Genomic DNA, 22,020 nt, shown 5'->3' with positions numbered 1-22,020 from the left:
GAGCAGTGTCCTGTGGTGGTGACATTAGGGGAGAGTGGACGCTGAGCAGCGTCCTGTGGTGGTGACATTAGGGGAGAGTGGACACTGAGCAGTGGCCTGTGGTGGTGACATTAGGGGAGAGTGGACACTGAGCAGCGTCCTATGGTAGTGACATTAGGGGAGAGTGGACACTGAGCAGTGTCCTATGGTCGTGACATTAGGGGAGAGTGGACGCTGAGCAGCGTCCTGTAGTGGTGACATTAGGGGAGAGTGGACACTGAGCAGTGGCCTGTGGTGGTGACATTAGGGGAGAGTGGACACTGAGCAGCGTCCTATGGTAGTGACATTAGGGGAGAGTGGACACTGAGCAGTGTCCTATGGTCGTGACATTAGGGGAGAGTGGACGCTGAGCAGCGTCCTGTAGTGGTGACATTAGGGGAGAGTGGACACTGAGCAGTGGCCTGTGGTGGTGACATTAGGGGAGAGTGGACACTGAGCAGCGTCCTATGGTAGTGACATTAGGGGAGAGTGGACACTGAGCAGTGTCCTATGGTCGTGACATTAGGGGAGAGTGGACACTGAGCAGTGGCCTGTGGTGGTGACATTAGGGGAGAGTGGACACTGACCAGCGTCCTGTGCGGGTGACATTAGGGGAGAGTGGACACTGAGCAGTGTCCTGTGGTGGTGACATTAGGGGAGAGTGGACACTGAGCAGTGGCCTGTGGTGGTGACATTAGGGGAGAGTGGACACTGAGCAGTGTCCTGTGGTGGTGACATTAGGGGAGAGTGGACACTGAGCAGCGTCCTGTGGTGGTGACATTAGGGGAGAGTGGACACTGAGCAGCGGCCTGTGGTGGTGACATTAGGGTAGAGTGGACACTGAGCAGTGTCCTATGGTCGTGACATTAGGGGAGAGTGGACACGGAGCAGTGTCCTATGGTCGTGACATTAGGGGAGAGTGGACACTGAGCAGTGGCCTGTGGTGGTGACATTAGGGGAGAGTGGACACTGAGCAGTGGCCTGTGGTGGTGACATTAGGGGAGAGTGGACACTGAGCAGTGGCCTGTGGTGGTGACATTAGGGGAGAGTGGACACTGAGCAGTGGCCTGTGGTGGTGACATTAGGGGAGAGTGGACACTGAGCAGTGGCCTGTGGTGGTGACATTAGGGGAGAGTGGACACTGAGCAGTGGCCTGTGGGGGTGATATTAGGGGAGAGTGGACACTGAGCAGCGTCCTGTGGTGGTGACATTAGGGGAGAGTGGACACTGATCAGCGTCCTGTGGTGGTGACATTAGGGGAGAGTGGACACTGAGCAGCGTCCTATGGTAGTGACATTAGGGGAGAGTGGACGCTGAGCAGCGTCCTGTGGTGGTGACATTAGGAGAGAGTGGACGCTGAGCAGCGTCCTGTAGTGGTGACATTAGGGGAGAGTGGACACTGAGCAGTGTCCTGTGGTGTGTTGGACTTTGGCCCTTAGGGCAGGTCCACCCCTAGACTTTTTGCGTGAAATGGTGACCTGGTGATGGTGATTTTTGGGATTCTGCGCACTTTCACTGTGTCCCAGTGGAAAGTGCGTGCGCACTCTGAGTGCATGTGCTGAGCTAGGCCTGCCCGCCCATAGGAATGCATGGGGAATGTATGTGTCCCTGGTAGTTCCTGATGCGTGGGGTGTACAGGCTTGAGTCTGGTATGTGTGAACTCGTGAGAGTGAATGCTGCGAGATGGTGTATGCAGCATGTATGTGTCTAGTAGCGAAGCGCCATTTCTAGACATGGCTGTACGTGTGCTGTGAGGGTGCTGGCGTGTGATTGGCTGGAGCTGGCTGGCATGCCAGGCTCCAGGAAGTCTGGATGGGTCTGCCCGGTGGTGAGTGGGAGATTAGCATGAGTGATGTGTGGGAGGAGTGTACCTGTGTCCTGGATGGGCTGGGTTTTCCCCACACAATGCTGGCTCCGCCCCCCTGTGGTGTGTCTAATGACCCAAGCCCTGCCAGTGAATAGAGAGGGTGGTTGAGGTAAACAGAGTACTCAAGAACCAGCTGCGACTGGTTCCGCCCCCACTCTGCACCCTTGAACAAAGGAATGCACTGTATAAAAATGGGGCTGTGTCCCCACAGATGTTGTTCTCTTCCAGGATCCTGAGGGGGCTGTTGCTGCTGCTGGGCCAGAGGACCGCCACTTGGGGTGTCTCCCTGCCTGGAGACCCAGTGAGCTGGCTCTGGACCCAGCCTTGCCCCCTGCCCCCCCTGGAAGGACTTTTGCTGACTTGGTTGTCCCTAGCGCTGGTGAGCGCATCCTGATTTTCCTAGCGCCTGGGAGCGCTTTGTTTGGGCCTCTAGCGCTTGAGAGCGCGTTATTTTCGTCCTAGCGCTAGGAGCGCTTTATTGGGGAGAGCCGGTGCCCACCCGGCATTCGCCCCGATCTGGGCTGATCTGGGAGCCCCCTGGCAGGTGCCCACCCTGCCAGGGACATTGCCGCCCAAGCGAGTGCCACCTCGCTTTTAATTGTGAATTCCCGGGAGGCTACCCCGGATTGCGGCGAGAAGAAGTTCCTGCCTGCCCAGCAGCGCGACCCGGAGCCTGGGGGCTCGTCTGCAGGGCCGCGCTGCCATTGGCTGTCCTGCCAGCCTATCGAGTATCAGCCTGGCCAGGAGGGTTGCCCGGCAACGGAAGGAGCGTCCTCGAGGACGTCGGATAAATGGCGGCCTAATTGCGGCTGGGGCGCCGGCCGCACGTGCTGTCCAGGAGGCAGAGGGACAACAGGACGACCCCGGAAGTGATTTTGGTCCCGCGGGGCTCCCGTGGCCTGGGAGAGCCCCGCCGACGGCCGAGGGTGCGTCGCCATCAAGGAGGAGGACGAGAGCCTACCCCGCCTCCTCCGGACCCAGTGTGTAGCCTGCTCCGCACCGGAGCAACAGAGGAAGTCTGCAGCAACCGCCGGAAGGAGCCCCCGCCTGCAGAAGTGCCGGTAAGTGAAGCCGGCTGGGCGGGAGCTCCAAGTCCAGGGCAGTTGAGAGAGAGGGGGGACGTCGGGGCACATTGTCGGTGCTCGCGCCCCCCCCCCCCTCCGGTATTCAGAGCCTGCGAGTCTCAGGGCATAATTTGGTAGTTGAGCCCGAGAGGCTCAAGGGGGCAATTATTTCACGAGCCCTGAGAGGCTCTAGGCGCCCCATTTTTACTTCGAGTCCCCAGGAGGGGGACTCCAATGACGGGCCAGTGTTCTCGAGTCCCCCAGAGGGGGTGACTCCCACAGAAAGGCGCCACAGTTGTGAGAGGCTCGAAGTGCCAAACAGTTATTTAGAGCCACGAGGGCTCTAGGGGCATCAGTTATCTTGAGCCTGAGAGGCTCCTGAGGGGCCAGTCCTCGTTTAGAGCCCAGAGGGGCTCAGGGGACAGTCAGTTGGCCAGAGCCTGCGAGGCTCCAGCGTTGGCCCCATCATTGTTCTTTCAGCTGCCCAGCACTTTGTGGGCAGCTGCCACGTTTAGGCCCCTGACATTGGGACAGTTCTGGTGTTCCTGCCTATGGACAGTCACAGGTGGTGACTTGTGAGTTTGGCGCCATTGTTATTGTTTTTACACCTCTGAATGAATGTCATGCATTGCATCATGTGTATGTTCTTACACCCCTACAGGTATTGTGATACATAGGTGGTTGTTTTCTCCCTAGTACAGGTGGTGCTAGTGAGGTCCTGGTTACCAGTGATTACTGGTTGTATACTATTTTGTGCTAAAGTACATTTATATTCTATGTTCTAAGTGCTATTTCTGAAAGTGCTACTTCTGATTCCTGACAGTGGCCCAGGTGGCCCTGTCTTGTAAATATCCCCTGTAAATTCTGCCCGTGCCTCTGGCACATTGTAAAGTGTGTGTTTTATCTAATGTGTTTTGGTGTAATACAAAGGCTATTTTTATATAACCTTGTGTGGAGTTTCCTTTGTGGTGGGCCTTTGGGTGTTGTTGCTGGGGTGCGTGCGCAAATACTTAGCCTACATCGCCTCCAAGTTTAGCCTTGCTGCTCGCGCCACGTTACCTAGAGGGTGAGTAGGGGTTATCTTGGCGTGTAACTCCCTTGCCCTGACTTGGGGGTGGTGGTCTCTGACTGACTTTGGCGAAAGCCCTGGCCAGCCGGGGATCCCATTTCCAACATGGTGACATTAGGGGAGAGTGGACACTGAGCAGTGGCCTGTGGGGGTGACATTAGGGGAGAGTGGACACTGAGCAGTGGCCTGTGGGGGTGACATTAGGGGAGAGTGGATGCTGAGCAGCGTCCTGTGGTGGTGACATTAGGGGAGAGTGGACGCTGAGCAGCGTCCTGTGGTGGTGACATTAGGGGAGAGTGGACGCTGAGCAGCGTCCTGTAGTGGTGACATTAGGGGAGAGTGGACACTGAGCAGTGGCCTGTGGTGGTGACATTAGGGGCGAGTGGACACTGAGCAGCGTCCTATGGTAGTGACATTAGGGGAGAGTGGACACTGAGCAGTGGCCTGTGGTGGTGACATTAGGGGAGAGTGGACACTGAGCAGTGGCCTGTGGGGGTGACATTAGGGGAGAGTGGACACTAAGCAGCGTCCTGTGGTGGTGACATTAGGGGAGAGTGGACGCTGAGCAGCGTCCTGTGGTGGTGACATTAGGGGAGAGTGGACGCTGAGCAGCGTCCTGTGGTGGTGACATTAGGGGAGAGTGGACGCTGAGCAGCGTCCTGTGGTGGTGACATTAGGGGAGAGTGGACACTGAGCAGCGTCCTGTGGTGGTGACATTAGGGGAGAGTGGACACTGAGCAGTGGCCTGTGGTGGTGACATTAGGGGAGAGTGGACACTGAGCAGCGTCCTATGGTAGTGACATTAGGGGAGAGTGGACACTGAGCAGCGGCCTGTGGTGGTGACATTAGGGGAAGAGTGGACACTGAGCAGTGGCCTGTGGGGGTGACATTAGGGGAGAGTGGACACTGAGCAGTGTCCTGTGGTGGTGACATTAGGGGAGAGTGGACGCTGAGCAGCGTCCTGTGGTGGTGACATTAGGGGAGAGTGGACGCTGAGCAGCGTCCTGTAGTGGTGACATTAGGGGAGAGTGGACACTGAGCAGTGGCCTGTGGTGGTGACATTAGGGGAGAGTGGACACTGAGCAGCGTCCTATGGTAGTGACATTAGGGGAGAGTGGACACTGAGCAGTGTCCTATGGTCGTGACATTAGGGGAGAGTGGACACTGAGCAGTGGCCTGTGGTGGTGACATTAGGGGAGAGTGGACACTGACCAGCGTCCTGTGCGGGTGACATTAGGGGAGAGTGGACACTGAGCAGTGTCCTGTGGTGGTGACATTAGGGGAGAGTGGACACTGAGCAGTGGCCTGTGGTGGTGACATTAGGGGAGAGTGGACACTGAGCAGTGTCCTGTGGTGGTGACATTAGGGGAGAGTGGACACTGAGCAGTGGCCTGTGGTGGTGACATTAGGGGAGAGTGGACACTGAGCAGTGGCCTGTGGTGGTGACATTAGGGGAGAGAGGACACTGAGCAGCGTCCTGTAGTGGTGACATTAGGGGAGAGTGGACACTGAGCAGTGTCCTGTGGTGGTGACATTAGGGGAGAGTGGACACTGAGCAGTGGCCTGTGGTGGTGACATTAGGGTAGAGTGGACACTGAGCAGTGTCCTATGGTCGTGACATTAGGGGAGAGTGGACACTGAGCAGTGTCCTATGGTCGTGACATTAGGGGAGAGTGGACACTGAGCAGTGGCCTGTGGTGGTGACATTAGGGGAGAGTGGACACTGACCAGCGTCCTGTGGGGGTGACATTAGGGGAGAGTGGACACTGAGCAGTGTCCTGTGGTGGTGACATTAGGGGAGAGTGGACACTGAGCAGTGGCCTGTGGTGGTGACATTAGGGGAGAGTGGACACTGAGCAGCGTCCTATGGGGGTGACATTAGGGGAGAGTGGACACTGAGCAGCGTCCTATGGCAGTGACATTGGGGGAGAGTGGACACTGAGCAGCGTCCTGTGGGGGTGACATTGGGGGAGAGTGGACACTGAGCAGTGTCCTATGGTAGTGACATTAGGGGAGAGTGGACACTGAGCAGTGTCCTGTGGTGGTGACATTAGGGGAGAGTGGACACTGAGCAGTGGCCTGTGGTGGTGATGTCTGGGGAACCTTCATCCAAAACACATGTAATGGTTTCCATCACCTCAAGAAGGGCAGTTCTGTGCTGCAGGCTAATGTCTGATTGACTCCGGTGAAAGAATTGTGTAGAGAGATTCCATCTTTTATGAATATAAGAGAGACTTCCTGGATGGACATGGAGCACTTGTTTGTACGCTATTCTCTTTTACATTCTTATAGGGCCTCGCTCAGGTGGTACAAGGGCCAAGTTTACTCCAATATGACCACAAATTACCCACGTGTGCTGTGCCACTGGGTGCTCTTGTACTTCGAAAAGAAACCCTCTTCTGTGAGTGCTCTGGTTCCTTCTGCCGACCTACACACTGCACATCCAGTGCTTGGGGAAATATCACCCCGCTGGAGAGTCCTTGTACATTCAGCCATCATTTCACGTCTTTGGCTCGCAGCCGGAATCTCTGCCGGGGTTAAAATAGGAAGGACTTGGAGCATCTTCTGATGAGACTGCTGCAGCTCCATGACCTGAAAAGATTCTTTTTTACTCCTAAGCTTTTAACAATAAGAGAAGGCAAGACCTGGTTCAGGGGTCAAAGGTAGATACACCAGAGATCTGCACGCTGGGCAGTCACCAGCAACGGAGTTTCATCAACATTGAATTGAAGTCTATTACTTCCCATGCAGTGCATACACTCCAACATACAGCGCAGATGCAACAGAAGCAGCGTTTCATTAGAGTAGGAGCAACATTGGAAGGTAGTTGACCAGATGAAGCATGCAAAGAGCTTAAGGCAGAAGTTACCCAGGCAACGCGACCGTGCAAAAGTCCAAGGAACTCAACTGATGATGGTGGAAGTGAAGATGGAAGCATCACGCTTGTTTGAGCCAAACATAAGCATATGTCCACCTAAGATATACATCAAGAGACAGTGGTCAACAGTATCAAATGCAGATGACACGTCAGACCAGGGCATGGCACCGGCGCCGCCACGGTCAGCAGACACATGAAGATCCACGACGGCTGCTGCTACCACCACCTTTGTGGTATGACCAAGGCGGAAGCCACCCTGAGCGTCGTCACCAATACCGTGGGGTTCAAGAAAGGAGCAGAGCTGTATAGCCATATGATGCTCAAGAAAGTTTGCCAGAGTCCGCAGGAGAGATGGTCTATAGTGCAGGGGACAAAGAATCATGGACTCTTTCTTTGCAAAAAAAGGCAAAGCTTTGAATTATAATGCTGTAACCCATAAATAAGAACCTAACTTCAAATGGCATCCAGCTTTTACTTCCACCGCAGTTGCCACCTAGGTGCGACAGCGTGGATCCGTGCTCCGCAACGTCAGGATTTCCATCTTTATCACTATGCTGCTGCCCCGGCAACAGGTGTCAAGTGATATCTCTTTGCAGAAAGCTCATCCCTTTGGCTGTGATATTTCTTCTGATCCAGTTTAGTTTCCTTGTTCAAATGTCCCAAACCCTATCAACTGGCGCTTTAAGAGTGGTGCACCGCACGAAGTTCAGCGTGGTGCACGGCGTCCAGGATCCAGCCAGTTGAATACCCCTTCACTTCATTAACAATGGTGAGGCACCTTAGTTACCAAGTAAAGAGCTGGGGTAGAGTGGGGACACACAATGTGCCAAGACACCAGTACTGCAAGGAGAGGGATAAAATCAAAAGAAGAGCGGAAACAAGCAAACAGTGGCAGTCTTTGTTCGAATCAAGCCTCTTTACAGTATCGCTCACCTCAACACTATATCCTTTGGCCGTACTCTGCTGTGAAAGCCTTGCGCGGGGGTCCACGGTCGGCTCCACCCCACACACACTGGTAGATCTCTGCTGGGTCCTCAGCACCTCCCCGTAGTCGGTGGCGTCGAAGTTAGTCTTCCAGACCATGACCTGTTGAATAACAGAGGGACGTGGTCACTTGTGGAGCAGACCAATGGAGAACAGAGGAACGTGGACACTTGTGGAGCAGACCAATGGATAACAGAGGGACGTGGTCACTTGTGGAGCAGACCAATGGAGAACAGAGGGACGTGGTCACTTGTGGAGCAGACCAATGGAGAACAGAGGGACGTGGTCACTTGTGGAGCAGACCAATGGATAACAGAGGGACGTGGTCACTTGTGGAGCAGAGCCAATGGATACCAGAGGGACGTGGTCACTTGTGGAGCAGAGCCAATGGATACCAGAGGGACGTGGTCACTTGTGGAGCAGACCAATGGAGAACAGAGGGACGTGGTCACTTGTGGAGCAGACCAATGGAGAACAGAGGGACGTGGTCACTTGTGGAGCAGACCAATGGAGAACAGAGGGACGTGGTCACTTGTGGAGCAGACCAATGGAGAACAGAGGGACGTGGTCACTTATGGAGCAGACCAATGGAGAACAGAGGAACGTGGACACTTGTGGAGCAAACCAATGGATAACAGAGGGACGTAATCACTTGTGGAGCAGACCAATGGATAACAGAGGGACGTGGACACTTGTGGAGCAGACCAATGGATAACAGAGGGACGTAATCACTTGTGGAGCAGACCAATGGATAACAGAGGGGCGTGGTCACTTGTGGAGCAGACCAATGGATAACAGAGGGACGTGGTCACTTGTGAAGCATATCTAATCCATTGCAGTCCAAGGTACTGCCCCTTGAGAAGATCGGACAGTTACCGTCACCAGATTCTGAGAGTTGGTGGCACTTGAGATCTGCCCTTCCCTCCTTCAAGCACAGCGCACCCACCTGTTCATCGGAGCCCCCAGAAGCAAAGGAATCCCCCGCTCGTGAGAAGGCGACACAAGTGGCTGGTCCCTGTAACACAAAAAGAGTTCATTAGAAATGTTAAAGGCAGTATAATGCTCCGCCTAGAATGATGCATAACACGCTTTATACGTGCTGTGTCACAGTTCGAACAGCTCCATGGCGTCAGACAACTTAAACTCTACACCTCCAGCGCACTCAAGTTCAACATTAGAGAGCAAGACGCCATCAAGTACTGCACATACTGGGATCGAGGATGAAAGAATCGGGGTTTGTGGACACTTCAACCACACGTGCGTTCAGGGACATAAGAGGGAACATGGGTAATCTCAGGAGGCATGGGGTGGCCACTGGGGAGCCAGTGAACCCCCACAAAGTTGCAACTTTATGGATAGTCCAGTGAACCCCACAAAGTTGCACCTTTATGGATAGTCCGGTGAACCCACCTGTTTTGACACCAGGCCCAACAAATTAGAGGGGTAAATACATTTGAATTGGGTCCACTTATTAACTGAGTGGTAGGCCAATGAAAAATGTGTTTTATTACAAAATCTCAAATAAGTGATACAGAAATAAGAGTGCAATGCCATAAAGGCTTAGTTACATAGTCTGATATGAGAATTACTCAGCTTCTAATAAGAAGTAAAAATCATAAGGTCCGGACTGTCAGGTTTGCAAAGAATATGGACAGCATCTCTAGAAAAAACAAGCATTTGCAATGCAATAGGTCTCGCATTTACGCAAGTTTAAGCTATTGGCATTGTAAAGGACAATGCCTTTTATTTTGAAAACGAAAACACAAATAAAAGGCACTGTTATTTGCAATGTCAATAGCTCAAACTTGCGTAAATGCGAGACCTATTGCTTTGCAAATGCTTGTTTATTATGTGAACACAACCAAAATAATGTGCGTACTGTTTGCCAGGGTGCAGAAAGGGTGTTGCTCCATTCCCTCTACAAGCAGGAACAGATACAATGACGCTGCTCTAATTCTGTTCTCCGTTTAGGGCATAAAGTGCGCAACGAGGCCCCGGGGGCTTTGCCTCCAAGACGGGACAGCGAGGCACCCAAACAAGGCAGGGGCCCCCTCCGCCGCCGTGCGTCATGGCGCGCCGGGGTGGCCACTCCGTTCCAGGACTCCAGACCTGTGAAATGTAAATTTGGCTCTACCCTGGTGTAAGCTGATGGCATCTGCTGGACCTACACACCAGGAGGGTGGGGTTGTGACGCCCCCTCCCCCCTCAGGAAGCAGCAGCCCAGGAATCCGACAAAAACAAGCACCCAGGTGGCGCATTCCAGGGCCTGACGCATGCAGCGCATTCCGAGAGGTGTATTAACAGATCTGAGCAGGCAGGACACCGGGCTGAGAACGTCTTTTCAACCATCCACATTCTCTCCCCCCCCCCTCCCCCCACACATTTCCAGCAGCTTCCTAGTAAGACATGCTCAAGTCCCAGCAACTACTCCAGGGGTCATGACCTAGAACCACTAACCTCTTAACAAGGCCCTCTCCACCGCTAACAGAGCCCATGACCTAGAACCAGGGCTCCTAGTAAAACCTGCTCAAGTCCCAGGAACCACCCCCTGGTCCTGACCTAGAACCACTAAACACTTCGTAAGGCTTTTTCCACCACCCAGGCGATGACCTACAACCTCAAGTCAAGTCAAGTTTAAATTTGTATAGCGCGCTACTCACCCAGAGGGTCTCAAGGCGCTTGAGGGAGGGGGGAAGCTTTACTTATCAAATATCCAAGTTTTTAGTTGTTTTCTGAAGGAGAGGTGGTTCTGTGTGAGGCGGAGGTGGGTGGGGAGGGAATTCCAGGTCTTGGCCGCTAAGTAGGAGAAGGATCTTCCTCCCATGGTGGATCTTTGGATGCGTGGAATTTCGGCGAGGGCTTGATTGGACGATCGAAGTTGGCGGGTGGGTGTGTAGAAGGACAGGCGCTTGTTGAGGTATTCGGGTCCTAGGTTGTAGAGGGCTTTGTGTGCGTGGGTGAGGAGGCGGAACGTTATTCTCTTGTTGACGGGGAGCCAGTGGAGGTCTTTCAGGTGACCGGAAATGTGAGCTTGGCGGGGGATGTCTAGTATGAGCCTGGCTGAGGCGTTTTGGATGCGTTGGAGTTTTTTCTGTAGTTTGGCTGTGGTTCCGGCGTAAAGGGTATTTCCGTAGTCTAGTCGGCTTGTGACCAGTGCATGGGTGACCGTCTTTCTTGTTTCGGTGGGGATCCAACGGAAGATTTTGTTGAGCATACGTAGGATGTTGAAGCATGATGATGAGACAGCGTTGACTTGTCTGGTCATCGAGAGGGAGGAGTCCAGGATGAAGCCCAGGTTACGTGCGTGGTCCGTTGGTATGGGTGCGGTTCCCAGGGCTGATGGCTACCAAGAGTCGTCCCAGGCGGAGGGGGATGATCCTAAGATGAGGACTTCCGTTTTGTCCGAGTTAAATTTTAGACGGCTGTTCTTCATCCACTCGGCTACTTCTTTCATCCCTTCGTGTAGGTTGGTTTTGGCGGTGTTTGGGTCTTTGGTGAGGGAGAGATCAGCTGGGTGTCGTCTGCGTAGGAGATGATGTTGAGGTTGTGTTGGCGTGCTATGGATGCGAGGGGACTCATGTATACTTTGAAGAGGGTGGGACTGAGTGAAGATCCTTGGGGTACGCCGCAGATGACTTTGGTGGCCTCTGATCTAAAAGGGGGGAGGCGGACTCTCTGGGTTCTTCCGGCGAGGAACGAGATGATCCAGTCCAATGCTTTTCCTTGTATTCCGACGTTGCTAAGGCGTTGTATGAGGGTGCTATGACACTGTGTCGAAGGCTGCGGAGAGGTCGAGTAGGATGAGGGCAGCAGTTTCTCCGTTGTCCAGTAGAGTTCGAATGTCGTCTGTTGCTGCGATGAGGGCGGTCTTGGTGCTGTGTTTGGCTCGGAAGCCGGACTGTGAAGGGTCGAGGGATTTGTTGGATTCGAGGAAGGCGGCGAGTTGACTGTCGACGGCTTTCTCAATGACTTTGGCAGGGAATGGGAGGAGCGAAATGGGGCGGTAGTTCTTAAGTTCAGTGGGGTCTGCTGTAGGTTTCTTCAAGAGGGCGCTGAGTTCGGCGTGTTTCCAGCTTTCCGGGAAGGTGGCGGAGTTGAGGGAGCAGTTGATGACGTCTCGAAGATGGGGTGCGATAATGGAGTCTGCTTTGTTGAAAATGTGGCAGGGACATGGGTCGGTTGGTGATCCTGAGTGAATGGTGTTCATCAGGCGGATGGTGTCTTCAGTGGTGATTGGGTTCCAGGCGTAAAGGTTGTTGGAGGGGGGGTTTTAGTTCGGAGGTAGGTGGGGTGGGCTGGTCTCCAAAGCTGTTATGTATGTCAGCGATTTTGTTGTGGACGAACGAGGCTAGAGAGTCGCAGAGGTCTTGGGATGGAGTGATGTCGTTGGTGCCTGCAGTGGGGTTGGTAAACTCTTTGACGATGTTGAATAGTTCTTTGCTGTTGTGGGCGTTGTTGTCGAGTCGATCCTTGAATGCTGATTTCTTTGTGGATCGGATCAGTTGGTGGTGTTTGCGGGTGGCGTCCTTGAAGGTGGTCAGGTTGTCATTGGTTGGGTTTTTTCGCCAGGCTTTCTCGAGGGTGCGACAGATCTTCTTGGATTTCTTAAGGTCATCATTAAACCAGGGGGCTTTTTTGCTGCCTTGCTTGATTTGATGGTTTTTCAAGGGTGCTAATTCGTCTGCGCTGTGGGTGATCCATTGTGTGAGGTTGGTGGCTGCTTGGTTTGGGACCGATGATTTTACAGGAGGATTTTGGTGAAGCGATGTGAAGAGCTGGTCGGTGGTAATTTTATTCCAGTTTCTCCGGGGAACCTGCATCCTCCTAGTAAGACATGCTCAAGTCCCAGCAATCCCCCGCTCATGACCTAGAACCACTAACCCTTTAGTTAGGCCTTCTCCAAATACCTGCAACCGCCAACTCAGGCCACGACCTAGAACTGGTCCAGGTCTCTGCAGTCCCCTACTGATGAACAAGGGCACGTCCAACAAGAACCAGCAATCACCTATTGATGCCTTCTCCGGTTACCAGCAAGCACTGCCCCTGGTCAGGCCCTAAAACCGCTAACCTCTTAATAAGGCTTTCTCCACCTCTAACTCCGATCATGAGCTAGAACAAGCAGCCTCCTAGTGACACCTGCTCAAGTCCCAGTAACAGACTAGAGAGGTCTCCTCTTGGAACCAGTGAGACCTAGTTCAACAACTGGCAACCACCCATTCTGGTCCTAACCTAGAAGTAACATCATAGTGCGGCCTTTGTCCAAGTGCAAGCAATCGCCGACTCAGGTCGTTACCTAGAACCGGCACCTGCTAGTGAGGCCTTGTTTAGGAATCAGCAACTGCTCCCTCTAGTCAGGGCTAGACCAGCAATGGTCTAGAAATCCCTTATTTTAGAACCACAAAGGCCTTCACCAAGGATTCCACTGTGCCTCCTGTCACCTCCAGCAACAACTTCTACTCACAAGACCGGAGCAACAAGCTCTTGGAATTCTTCTGTAAGAAAATCACCTCCATATATGGCAACTTTGACCATCAACTCAATTTCCCATCACAGCCAAAGAACAAACCCTGAAGTAGTGCCGTGCCGTCACAACTGTAACAAGCATTGGCATAGCCCATATGTTTCGCCTTTGGGACCTTAGAAGTGTTTAGTTATCCAGTATAATATCCTTGATGCAACAACATCAAGTGTTGCATGGCTAAACACTTATAAAGTCCCAATGGCGAGACCTATTGGCTATGCCAATGCTTGTTTTGAGTGAGTGGCTCATCCAGGTATGCCACTGTGAGGTAGAGATGCTGCGAGCGCTTTTACAGGAGCCCCTGTGACATTGCACCTCTTCAAAATGTATCTTAGGGCTGGTGTAATACTTCTAGCCCCTATTCCCGCACCCAATGCATCCTTAAATGTCCCATGTACAGCCAGGGTTGACACTCCTATTACCCCTGCCCTCCAATGACACTTTACCGGTCACAGGTGGTGGTGGACATGGTGGTGGTGGTGGTGGTGGTGGTGGTGGACGTGGTGGTGGTGGTGGTGGAGGATGACTATTGGGTAGGAGGGTGCTGGCAGAATGGGGAAGGAGAGGAGGATCTGAAAGGGGGCACTTGGGAGAGCAGAAAGAGGCTGAATATTAGAAACAAACACTGAAGATAAGAAAATCGCACAGCTGCCATTGTTCACTATTCGACTTAGCAAGTGCAGCTGTCGCGCTGGTTTAATAAACCTTAAAAAGCAGCGACGGAAGAGAGGCAGTGACTGGTAGAAGTGCTTCACAGCGTAAACAAGTGGTCTTCACTTTTCAAGCACTCGCACTCGTGGCGGCATCCACCTTGCGGGAGCGAGCAGCGGCCATATGTTTGTAATCAACATGGCCGCGCTGCTGCTTGCTCCCGCAAGGTGGATGCCGCCACAAGCACGAGTGCTTGAAAAGAGAAGACTGATGGCTAAAGGCCCTCCTAGAGCAGCGCATGCACGCTGCCTAGGCGAGACCTAAAAATTGCTGCTCCCATAAAGAGCATCCACTTAGGGGCCCCATCTGACCCGTGACCCTATCACACCTTCATCAAAGGACTAATACCTATCAGCAAAGCACTAACACCCCTCTTCAACGCCTCCATCCACTCAGCCACATTCCAGGACATCTAGAAACATGCCACCATCATGCCCCTGCTCAAGAAACCAACTGCTGACTCAGCCTCGCTTTTCAACTGCAGATCCATCTCCCACCTGCTATACCTGCCAAAAATCTTAGCACAACCAATCAACCGACATCTCACAGATCACCTCAGCAACCACCAGGTCCTTGATGCCACGCAGCCCGGATTCAGGCCAAACTATAGTATAAAAACAGCACTCATCGCCCCCACGGACAACAATTGCATGATCCTTGACAAAGTAGTAAGTATGTTTACTACTCATGAATAATAAAAATCGTTGATATACATAACATTAAACAAATTAATTTACACAAATTAGATTTGATTTTAAAAGGAATAAAAACCACAATATAGTACCGGCCGCTTAAGATAGAACTTTGCGCTTTCAAGCAATGAGTGAAAAACAATAGTGACAGTTTTCAAACAGATAATCCTCCATGGATTCGTCTTGTAATGTCATATAAATGGCAAGAGCAGCGTAATCAAAACACATGTTTAACACAAGAAACAGAAAGCACACCACAAGCAGGAAGGCACACCACGGAGGAGAAGAAAACTTTGATTTGTCCGCATAAAGCCTCCAGAAACCTTCGTTCAGACGCACTTCACCTAGCTGTAGTCCCCAGAATCAGAAAAGCTAGAAGTGGGGGGCAGGGTTTTTTCGTACAATGCCCCCAGGCTTTGGAACTCCCTCCCATTGTACCTTCGTAGAGAACACAACCATCTCATTTTCCGAAGGCATCTGAAGACTTGGCTCGTCCCATAATCTCTGGTCCCTTTCCTTAGGATCGATCAGCGCTAGGTCATTCCCGGGTAGCCATGCGCTTTACAAGAACCCTTTTCATTTCATTGGTATTGCATCTGTTGAGTTGGAGGGCGACAAGACTGTGTGCCGATGCCCCATATGTTGTGATTGGTACATGAATACCAACAACTGCCAGTCTGTTGATGGGTTAAAGTCATTCACACCTTAGACACCAGTTGGGAAGTCCTTCTGAAAAGTACATCTTGAATCACCACGAAGTAGTTCAGCTAAGTTTGGTGACGTTGTTTAAAAAAGGAGGTGAAGCATGAATGATCTCACAATCACACACCCCGTCTTTATTTATAAGAGCAAGCATTTTAGCAGGATAAAGAGGCTTTACATTTTTTTCTTCTGGGAACTGGTTTACATGTTGGGAATCCAGAGTGGGCATCGTCTGAATGTGGTCCTTCTCCTCAATGAGAATAGTGGGAGTAAAAGAAGCTCTTGCTATTTGCGGTTCTTGAAGCGTCTCTACCCCGTGGAGTGCAGTGATGCGTGGTCAGCTTAATGATACAAGGGTAGCTGTCCCTCTGTCAATGTATTTGGACTTTGAGAAGTAATGAGTTTGTGTGAACTGGAACTAAGGGCCACATCTTTTCTCATTTCTAGAACACATTTGTCTGACAACACCTTCTATAAATGCAGAGGAAAGGCCTTAACTGCAGTAAAATCTAAGAAAAGAACACTTCAGGCAGACCCTTGAATCTATAGATGGACACCAAATGAAGCGGGGTGACGGCAGCAAGGCGGCACCATGCAGGGGGTTACTTACACGAACACTCCTACCACTTGACACCACATCGCCCAATACCTACTAGATAACATTACAGAAGAAGAAACAGGGACGCGGACATTTACCAGTTCCCGTCATCTATGACAGTGAAGGTTCAGGAGACACCACAAGAGTGAAGCCGATCGCCTTGGAGAAGACAAGTGAGAGTCGCAATCACCAAGTGCTTCAAACACCTCACAGCGAACGAACACACTGCAAACCATACAAAAATCCATTGCGCTCACCTGATGACCGTGGAGAGTGTACAGCAGCCTTCCCTCCAATAAATCCAGGATTTTCAGGGTGGAGTCATTGGAAGCAGTGATGAGGTAGTTCCCAGAAGGGTGGAAGGACAGACTGTTCACTGCTGCGCTGTGCACTAAAGAAAGGAAATGAATCTTTGTTAAACGTGTGACATCACGTGTGCGCACCATCAGTTTATCCCGCTGTTCACGTGAAACCTCCAAGCATGGCTGGTCCTTGACACGCATAAGGAGGATTGAGAAGGAACATGGAATTTTATCAGCTCACGAAAACATCTGGTCTACCCACCTTACAACTACACATCCAAGGAAGACCACACAAAAGTCAACTGTGACTGGGTACAAGGGTTTAGTTGCTAAAGTTTACGCTGCTATGATTAAAAGAGTCTACTCAATGAGGAGGTACACCGAGGAAGGAATAAACAAAACCCCCCCAGAACAAAACTACAAGAACGGAATCAAGGCCGGCAAGAAAAGGCCAATCCTGGGAATAATCCCAGGAGTTTCTAGAATGTTTAGTCACCTTGTGGGTATCCAGAGCTACCTATAGGAGCCTCACAGACAAACCCCACAATGCATGGACCTCAACGCCAACAGTCCTCAGTATTTCACAAACACATCCTCCTCTGCCCCCATTTTAAGAGAATGACGGTAGAAGCTCTTGTGCACAGCTCTACTTACGCAGTGAGCGGTGTCTCCCGTTTAGGCTGGAAGAACACCACAACATTTCTGAAGTTGTATAGTGAGAAGAACAGCAGTTATGCGGCATAAATGTAAATAAATGTAGTTGAGCTTATATAGCGCACAGCTACCCGCAAAGCAGGTGTCCCGGCGCTTGCTTAGGGAACCCTTCCTGATATTCCCCTGTGAGATAGCAGGGTATCCACAAGGTGAAAGTCAGGCATCCCGCCACGAGGGGCCGTTGTGGAGATTAAGCAAGCTGTTGCCCAGAGTCGCAGAGTGTGAACCCGTGAGTCGAGGAGGCACCGGGGTGAGAATTATCGAGTCCGTGGAATTTTTAGCCCAAGACCCGCCGGGGCGGGGAATTGAACCCTGGTCCAGGACCGATCTCAGATTCCGGGTCTGCCGCCTCTAACCCCTGAGCCACACTTCTCCACAATATATATAATATACTCCTTAGATGAAGACAACAGGAGACGCTGAACCTTGCCTCTGATCAAAGAGCCAAATCAGTGCTACCTACTCACTTCAGTCAGTTAGTAATGCTTTCTGAAAATCTAACCATGGCAAATCAAAGGCACTTATCCTCTTCCACCCATGAATGCATGGAACTGATGCAAGCTCGTTTTACAATGATTTGTTTTAGAAATCAGACTTTCAGTGTTTGAGAGGTCTGTAGGACCCTCTGTTGGGCAAACTGCAAATATGTACATTAGTAAATTACATTTCTGAGCCACCATTTCCAGTAAACGACAAGTCACTAACAGTAACTGTCAGTGTAAAATGGCACCGCTCAAGTGAAATATTCATGTAAGCAAACCCAAGAGGAGGGACAGGAGCAGAATGCAAGTAGAACCTAAGGTTTGTCGCAAGAACACTTGAAAAGTTTGATGCAAAAACTGCCCTCCGAGGGCTTCCACTCTCCACGGAAGACACTTTGTAGAAAGGTTTGCACGAGAGGAAAGCCGGACCACAGACTTTACCCTTTGCTGCACATGCAAGTGCTGTCCATAAACACTGAACACACCTCAGTTACATAGGACTTTTACTTAAAAAGAACAGCCATGTGTGCTCCTTGTCTGATGTCAACACAATGGAAATCTGCAAGATGAAAACATATTCTCCTGTCTGCTTAGAGACAGGATTCACATCTCACCTTGATAATGCTGAAGCAGCTTGTTCATTCGGACATCCCACACCTTGACGGTATTATCCGTGCCAGCGGAGGCGATGCAGGTCCCACTCGGGTGGAAATCCACATAATTTACAAATCTAAAAAAAACCACACAATAAACACACTGTTACTTTCTTAGTCGTTTAGAAGATGAGTTGCTTTTCCATTATCATTTGGATACAATAAAAAAATGAGTGAAGAGACAGGAGTTTGAATCAGGAACAAGGTGTGGGTCTTGATGCAACATCCACATTCTTATGTTGTCTGTGGAGGATTTACATTTTCTGGGTTTGTTTTGTGAGGAAGTACGTTTATTTTGAGACATGTCTGTGGTATTCTTCTTTTTACTGCTGGACTCAAGTTCATGGGCTAATTAATTAGGTAACTGTCAGAAGGCATGTACTTTATTGCATGTTGCAGTGCACATATTCAAGCGAGCATGCTGTGTTTTCCCTAAAAGAGTTCATGTAGGTAGACCTATGGAGTGGATTTAGTTTTGCAAACCCACCAAAGTCCATTCCTTTAGGGGAGCACAGAAAGGTGCTGATTCAATGCCCAGATCCAGAAAGCCACACGTGCCGCCTGCCAAGGCCCTCACAGCAGTGCGAGAGGCTAAGGCTGCCAACGGCTAGAACAGTGAACATAGAGTGGACTACTTTGACTGAATGAAAGGCACTTCATCAGAATTGCTGTAACTGCAGGTAGTTAGAGCAACTCTGTTTGGGTAGATTTCACCCAATCAAAAGTGGCCTCAGTTTTCATCCTCTGGATTGTCTGCAGGTGAGGCGACTAGACCCTGTCAGACTGTCTGTGAGAGAGAACGGCTGGCCCGGTGATCTCACAGCAGTCTCTGCTGCACTCTCGACCATCACCCAGAACATGTCAGTCTTCGATAGTTGCTTCCACATACTAAAGAGTATAGACAAAAAGAACGGCCCACCCAAAGCAAGAGCGTGTTTGATGCAATCAGCAGAATGAACAAGGCGACATCTGCCCCTTCCCTCGAACCTCTAAACGTTCAGACTGGACTTAAGGCACATCCATGTGAACAGGGTTGTTACCTACTGGACAAGATGGGGGTGTTGCCTCACGCACGTCTTACCACAAAGCTCATCTAGAAGCAGATACTCTGGAGGGACTGCTCCAGTTACTCTACAAGTCACCAGTTCACTGTTTATATTTGGTTATAATGCAGCCTTCCCTTTGTTTATTCTGCTTACGAAGTTATCACGCCCCAGGTAATGAGCTATACAATCCCCGATGTAGATGAAATATGACTTTATGAATCAACCAACCAATCAGGACTTGTAGAGCGCACCTAATCATCCGTCAGGGTATCCAGGCACTGAGAACCTTGCTGCTTCGTGGGGGTGGGGGGGTGGGAAGAGGTTCAGTTGAACAGACTGGTCTAGAGACCTTTCCTGTATATCAGCGGAGGATGAGGTCATTCCAGGATTTCACAGCGAGGTAGGGCAAGGAGCGTCCTCCACAGTTGCTTTGGCGGATGCGGGGTGCGTGAGGGAGCGGTAGCTGCAGGGCAGCTATCTGGAGGGTTGGTGGCAGTTCAGGTGGTGGTTGATGCACGCTGGTCCTTGGTTGTGCTCGGCTCTGTAGGCGTGGATCAGCATCTGGAAGTGTCATCTCTTGTGGACGGGGAGCCAGTGGAGCTTCTTGAGGTGCGTGGGGGGGGGATGTGGGTCCATCTAGGGAGTTTGAGGATGAGTCTGGCTGCTGCATTCTGTATGGTCTGCAGTCTCTTCAGGGTCTGCGGGGTGATTCCTACGTAGAGTGAGTTGCCGTAGTCCAGCCGGCTGGTAACTAGGGCTTGAGTGACTGTTAGTCTGGCGCCGGTGGGGAGCCGTTTGAAGATCTTTCAGAGCATGCGAAGGTTGAGGAAGTAGGCAGAGGCGGCTGCATTATTTTGGCTTTTCATGGTGCAAGTTAATGCTAAGGTTGAAGGCATGGTCTGTTGGAGTGGGGGTGAGGGTCCTAGTTCAGAAGGCCACCAAGAGTCGTTCCAAGGGGAGGTGTTGTTCCCGAAGATCACGGGAGAGAATGTGGCCTAACGGCTAGGGCGGTTGACCTCGGAGCTGGGGAACCAGGTTTGAGCCTCGGCAGGGACGCTCAACATCCTGTGATTCTGGGCAAATCACTTAATCTCCCCAAGTCTAAGAAAACTGAATGTGTCGGTCTGTAATGCAACTGGTGCTCATGTAAAGTGCTCAGATGCCCTCGAGTCTCGTTCGCACTATATAAAACTCCACAAAAAAAAAAGAAAAAGATCAGCACTTCCGTTTTATTTATTTATTTATTCTTTATTTCGGCCAAATGGCCATAAAAGACACACGTATATACATACATGAACAAAAAATGATAACAGTAGACATGCATCAATTCATTTAAAACAATAGTTTTTAAAAAATAAAATGCAGAATTAATTCTCACCAATCAATTTGAAACATCATTCGTTTTAGCAGCAAAATTCAGTTTTTAGAATTAGTCCAACTTAGAGCATCTGTCCCAGTTTCTTTCGGACAATGTACGCAGAGTAGAGAAACCTACTAATACTGAATACAATAAACTGAGCAGTGTTAGTTTTTAAGATCCTATATGCTGTTAAGCACGATCTGGTTCCTAAAAGAACACACATGGGTTTGAGCCATCTTTTGCGCGCTTTCAGATACGCTTTACATATAAACAACATATGGACCTCATTCTCTTTACACAAATCTGAACACATGGGACATCTCTCGGTTATGCTATTCAGAAAATCAGGTTTATTCTTTGACCAACGCTCTATGTTGGAATTCAGCATGAGATTCCCATACCTGAATTTCAGAAAAAGAGTCTTGGCAACAGGAGGCTCTATTTCGTCCAAAAAGGATTCAAAACAAGGTTCACTTTTAAAGGATAAAAAGTTTTGAGTTAAAGTGCCAATTCTGCTTTCGTGGGCATGCCTATTGTTCATAAAGCACCAGTAGGCTCTTTTTACCATGGGTTTAGCAAAGGGAGGTAGATTTTCTGGGTTCTCCCAGAACGAATGCAAGCCCAGATTAACGAGCCATTTTTTAATATGCCCGAACCACCGAAGGGAGTTAAAGGAGTCTAAGTTCATTACTTCTCGAAGACCGTTCCTATAGTCTATCAATTCTGGCGTGGACCAAATCCTTATCCAGAACATTAACGGTCTAATAGTAGTTAAGTGGTCGGTTCGTTTGAAATTCAAATCGAGCTGAAGAGGAATCAAAGGTGTACTAATTGGAACCCTTGTAATTGTTCTCATAAATTTATTATCCAGGCCTTGAAAACTCTCCCGGGCCCAGGGTCCCCATATCTCTGCCCCATATAGGGCGGCAGATTGAATTTTAAATTTAAAAAGTTCAAGTACAGGCGTTACACTTTTACTTGTACTAGCATTCAATCTGCAGATTATTGGTTTCGCATTATGAGCATATGACACCTTACTTTTCTCGATTTGGGCCTTCCATGTTAACTTAGAATCAAGAACTACCCCCAAATAGATGAAATTCTCCACAGTACCTAGGGTTTCCCCATTCAAAGTCAGGTTCCCTCTATCCGGCTTACTAGGATTCAAAGCCATGCATTTGGTTTTATCAACATTTATTTCTAGCCCTTTGGTCACACAGTAACTGCTGAAGGAGTTTAAGAGTGCCTGGAGGCCCTTCTTGGTTTGGGATATTAAGATGGTATCATCCGCGAAGAGCAACGCAGGCACTCTCTCTCCATTGAGCTGAGGTGAGTCATTGCTACAAGCATTAAGATAAT

General features: G+C 50.5%; 1 protein-coding gene across 2 annotated transcripts in view; it reads right to left on the bottom strand.

The window, feature by feature from the left end:
* LOC144782497 (uncharacterized) overlaps positions 1-22,020 on the bottom strand; it is a 133,526-nt gene that overhangs the window by 16,879 nt on the left and 94,627 nt on the right. For both annotated transcript variants that reach the window (XM_078661886.1, XM_078661887.1), the window contains exons 6-9: positions 18,217-18,332; positions 16,362-16,495; positions 8,827-8,895; positions 7,830-7,982 (exon numbers count right to left, since the gene is read on the bottom strand). In XM_078661886.1, the coding sequence (XP_078518012.1) occupies positions 7,830-7,982; positions 8,827-8,895; positions 16,362-16,495; positions 18,217-18,332 (472 nt within the window). The remainder of the gene's footprint in view (positions 1-7,829; positions 7,983-8,826; positions 8,896-16,361; positions 16,496-18,216; positions 18,333-22,020) is intronic.

Source organism: Lissotriton helveticus, chromosome 9 (genome assembly GCF_964261635.1).
Source record: "Lissotriton helveticus chromosome 9, aLisHel1.1, whole genome shotgun sequence".
NCBI classification, from domain to species: domain Eukaryota; kingdom Metazoa; phylum Chordata; class Amphibia; order Caudata; family Salamandridae; genus Lissotriton; species Lissotriton helveticus.
Note: the sequence above shows the minus strand (reverse complement) of the source record. Positions and strands in the feature narration are given on the sequence as shown.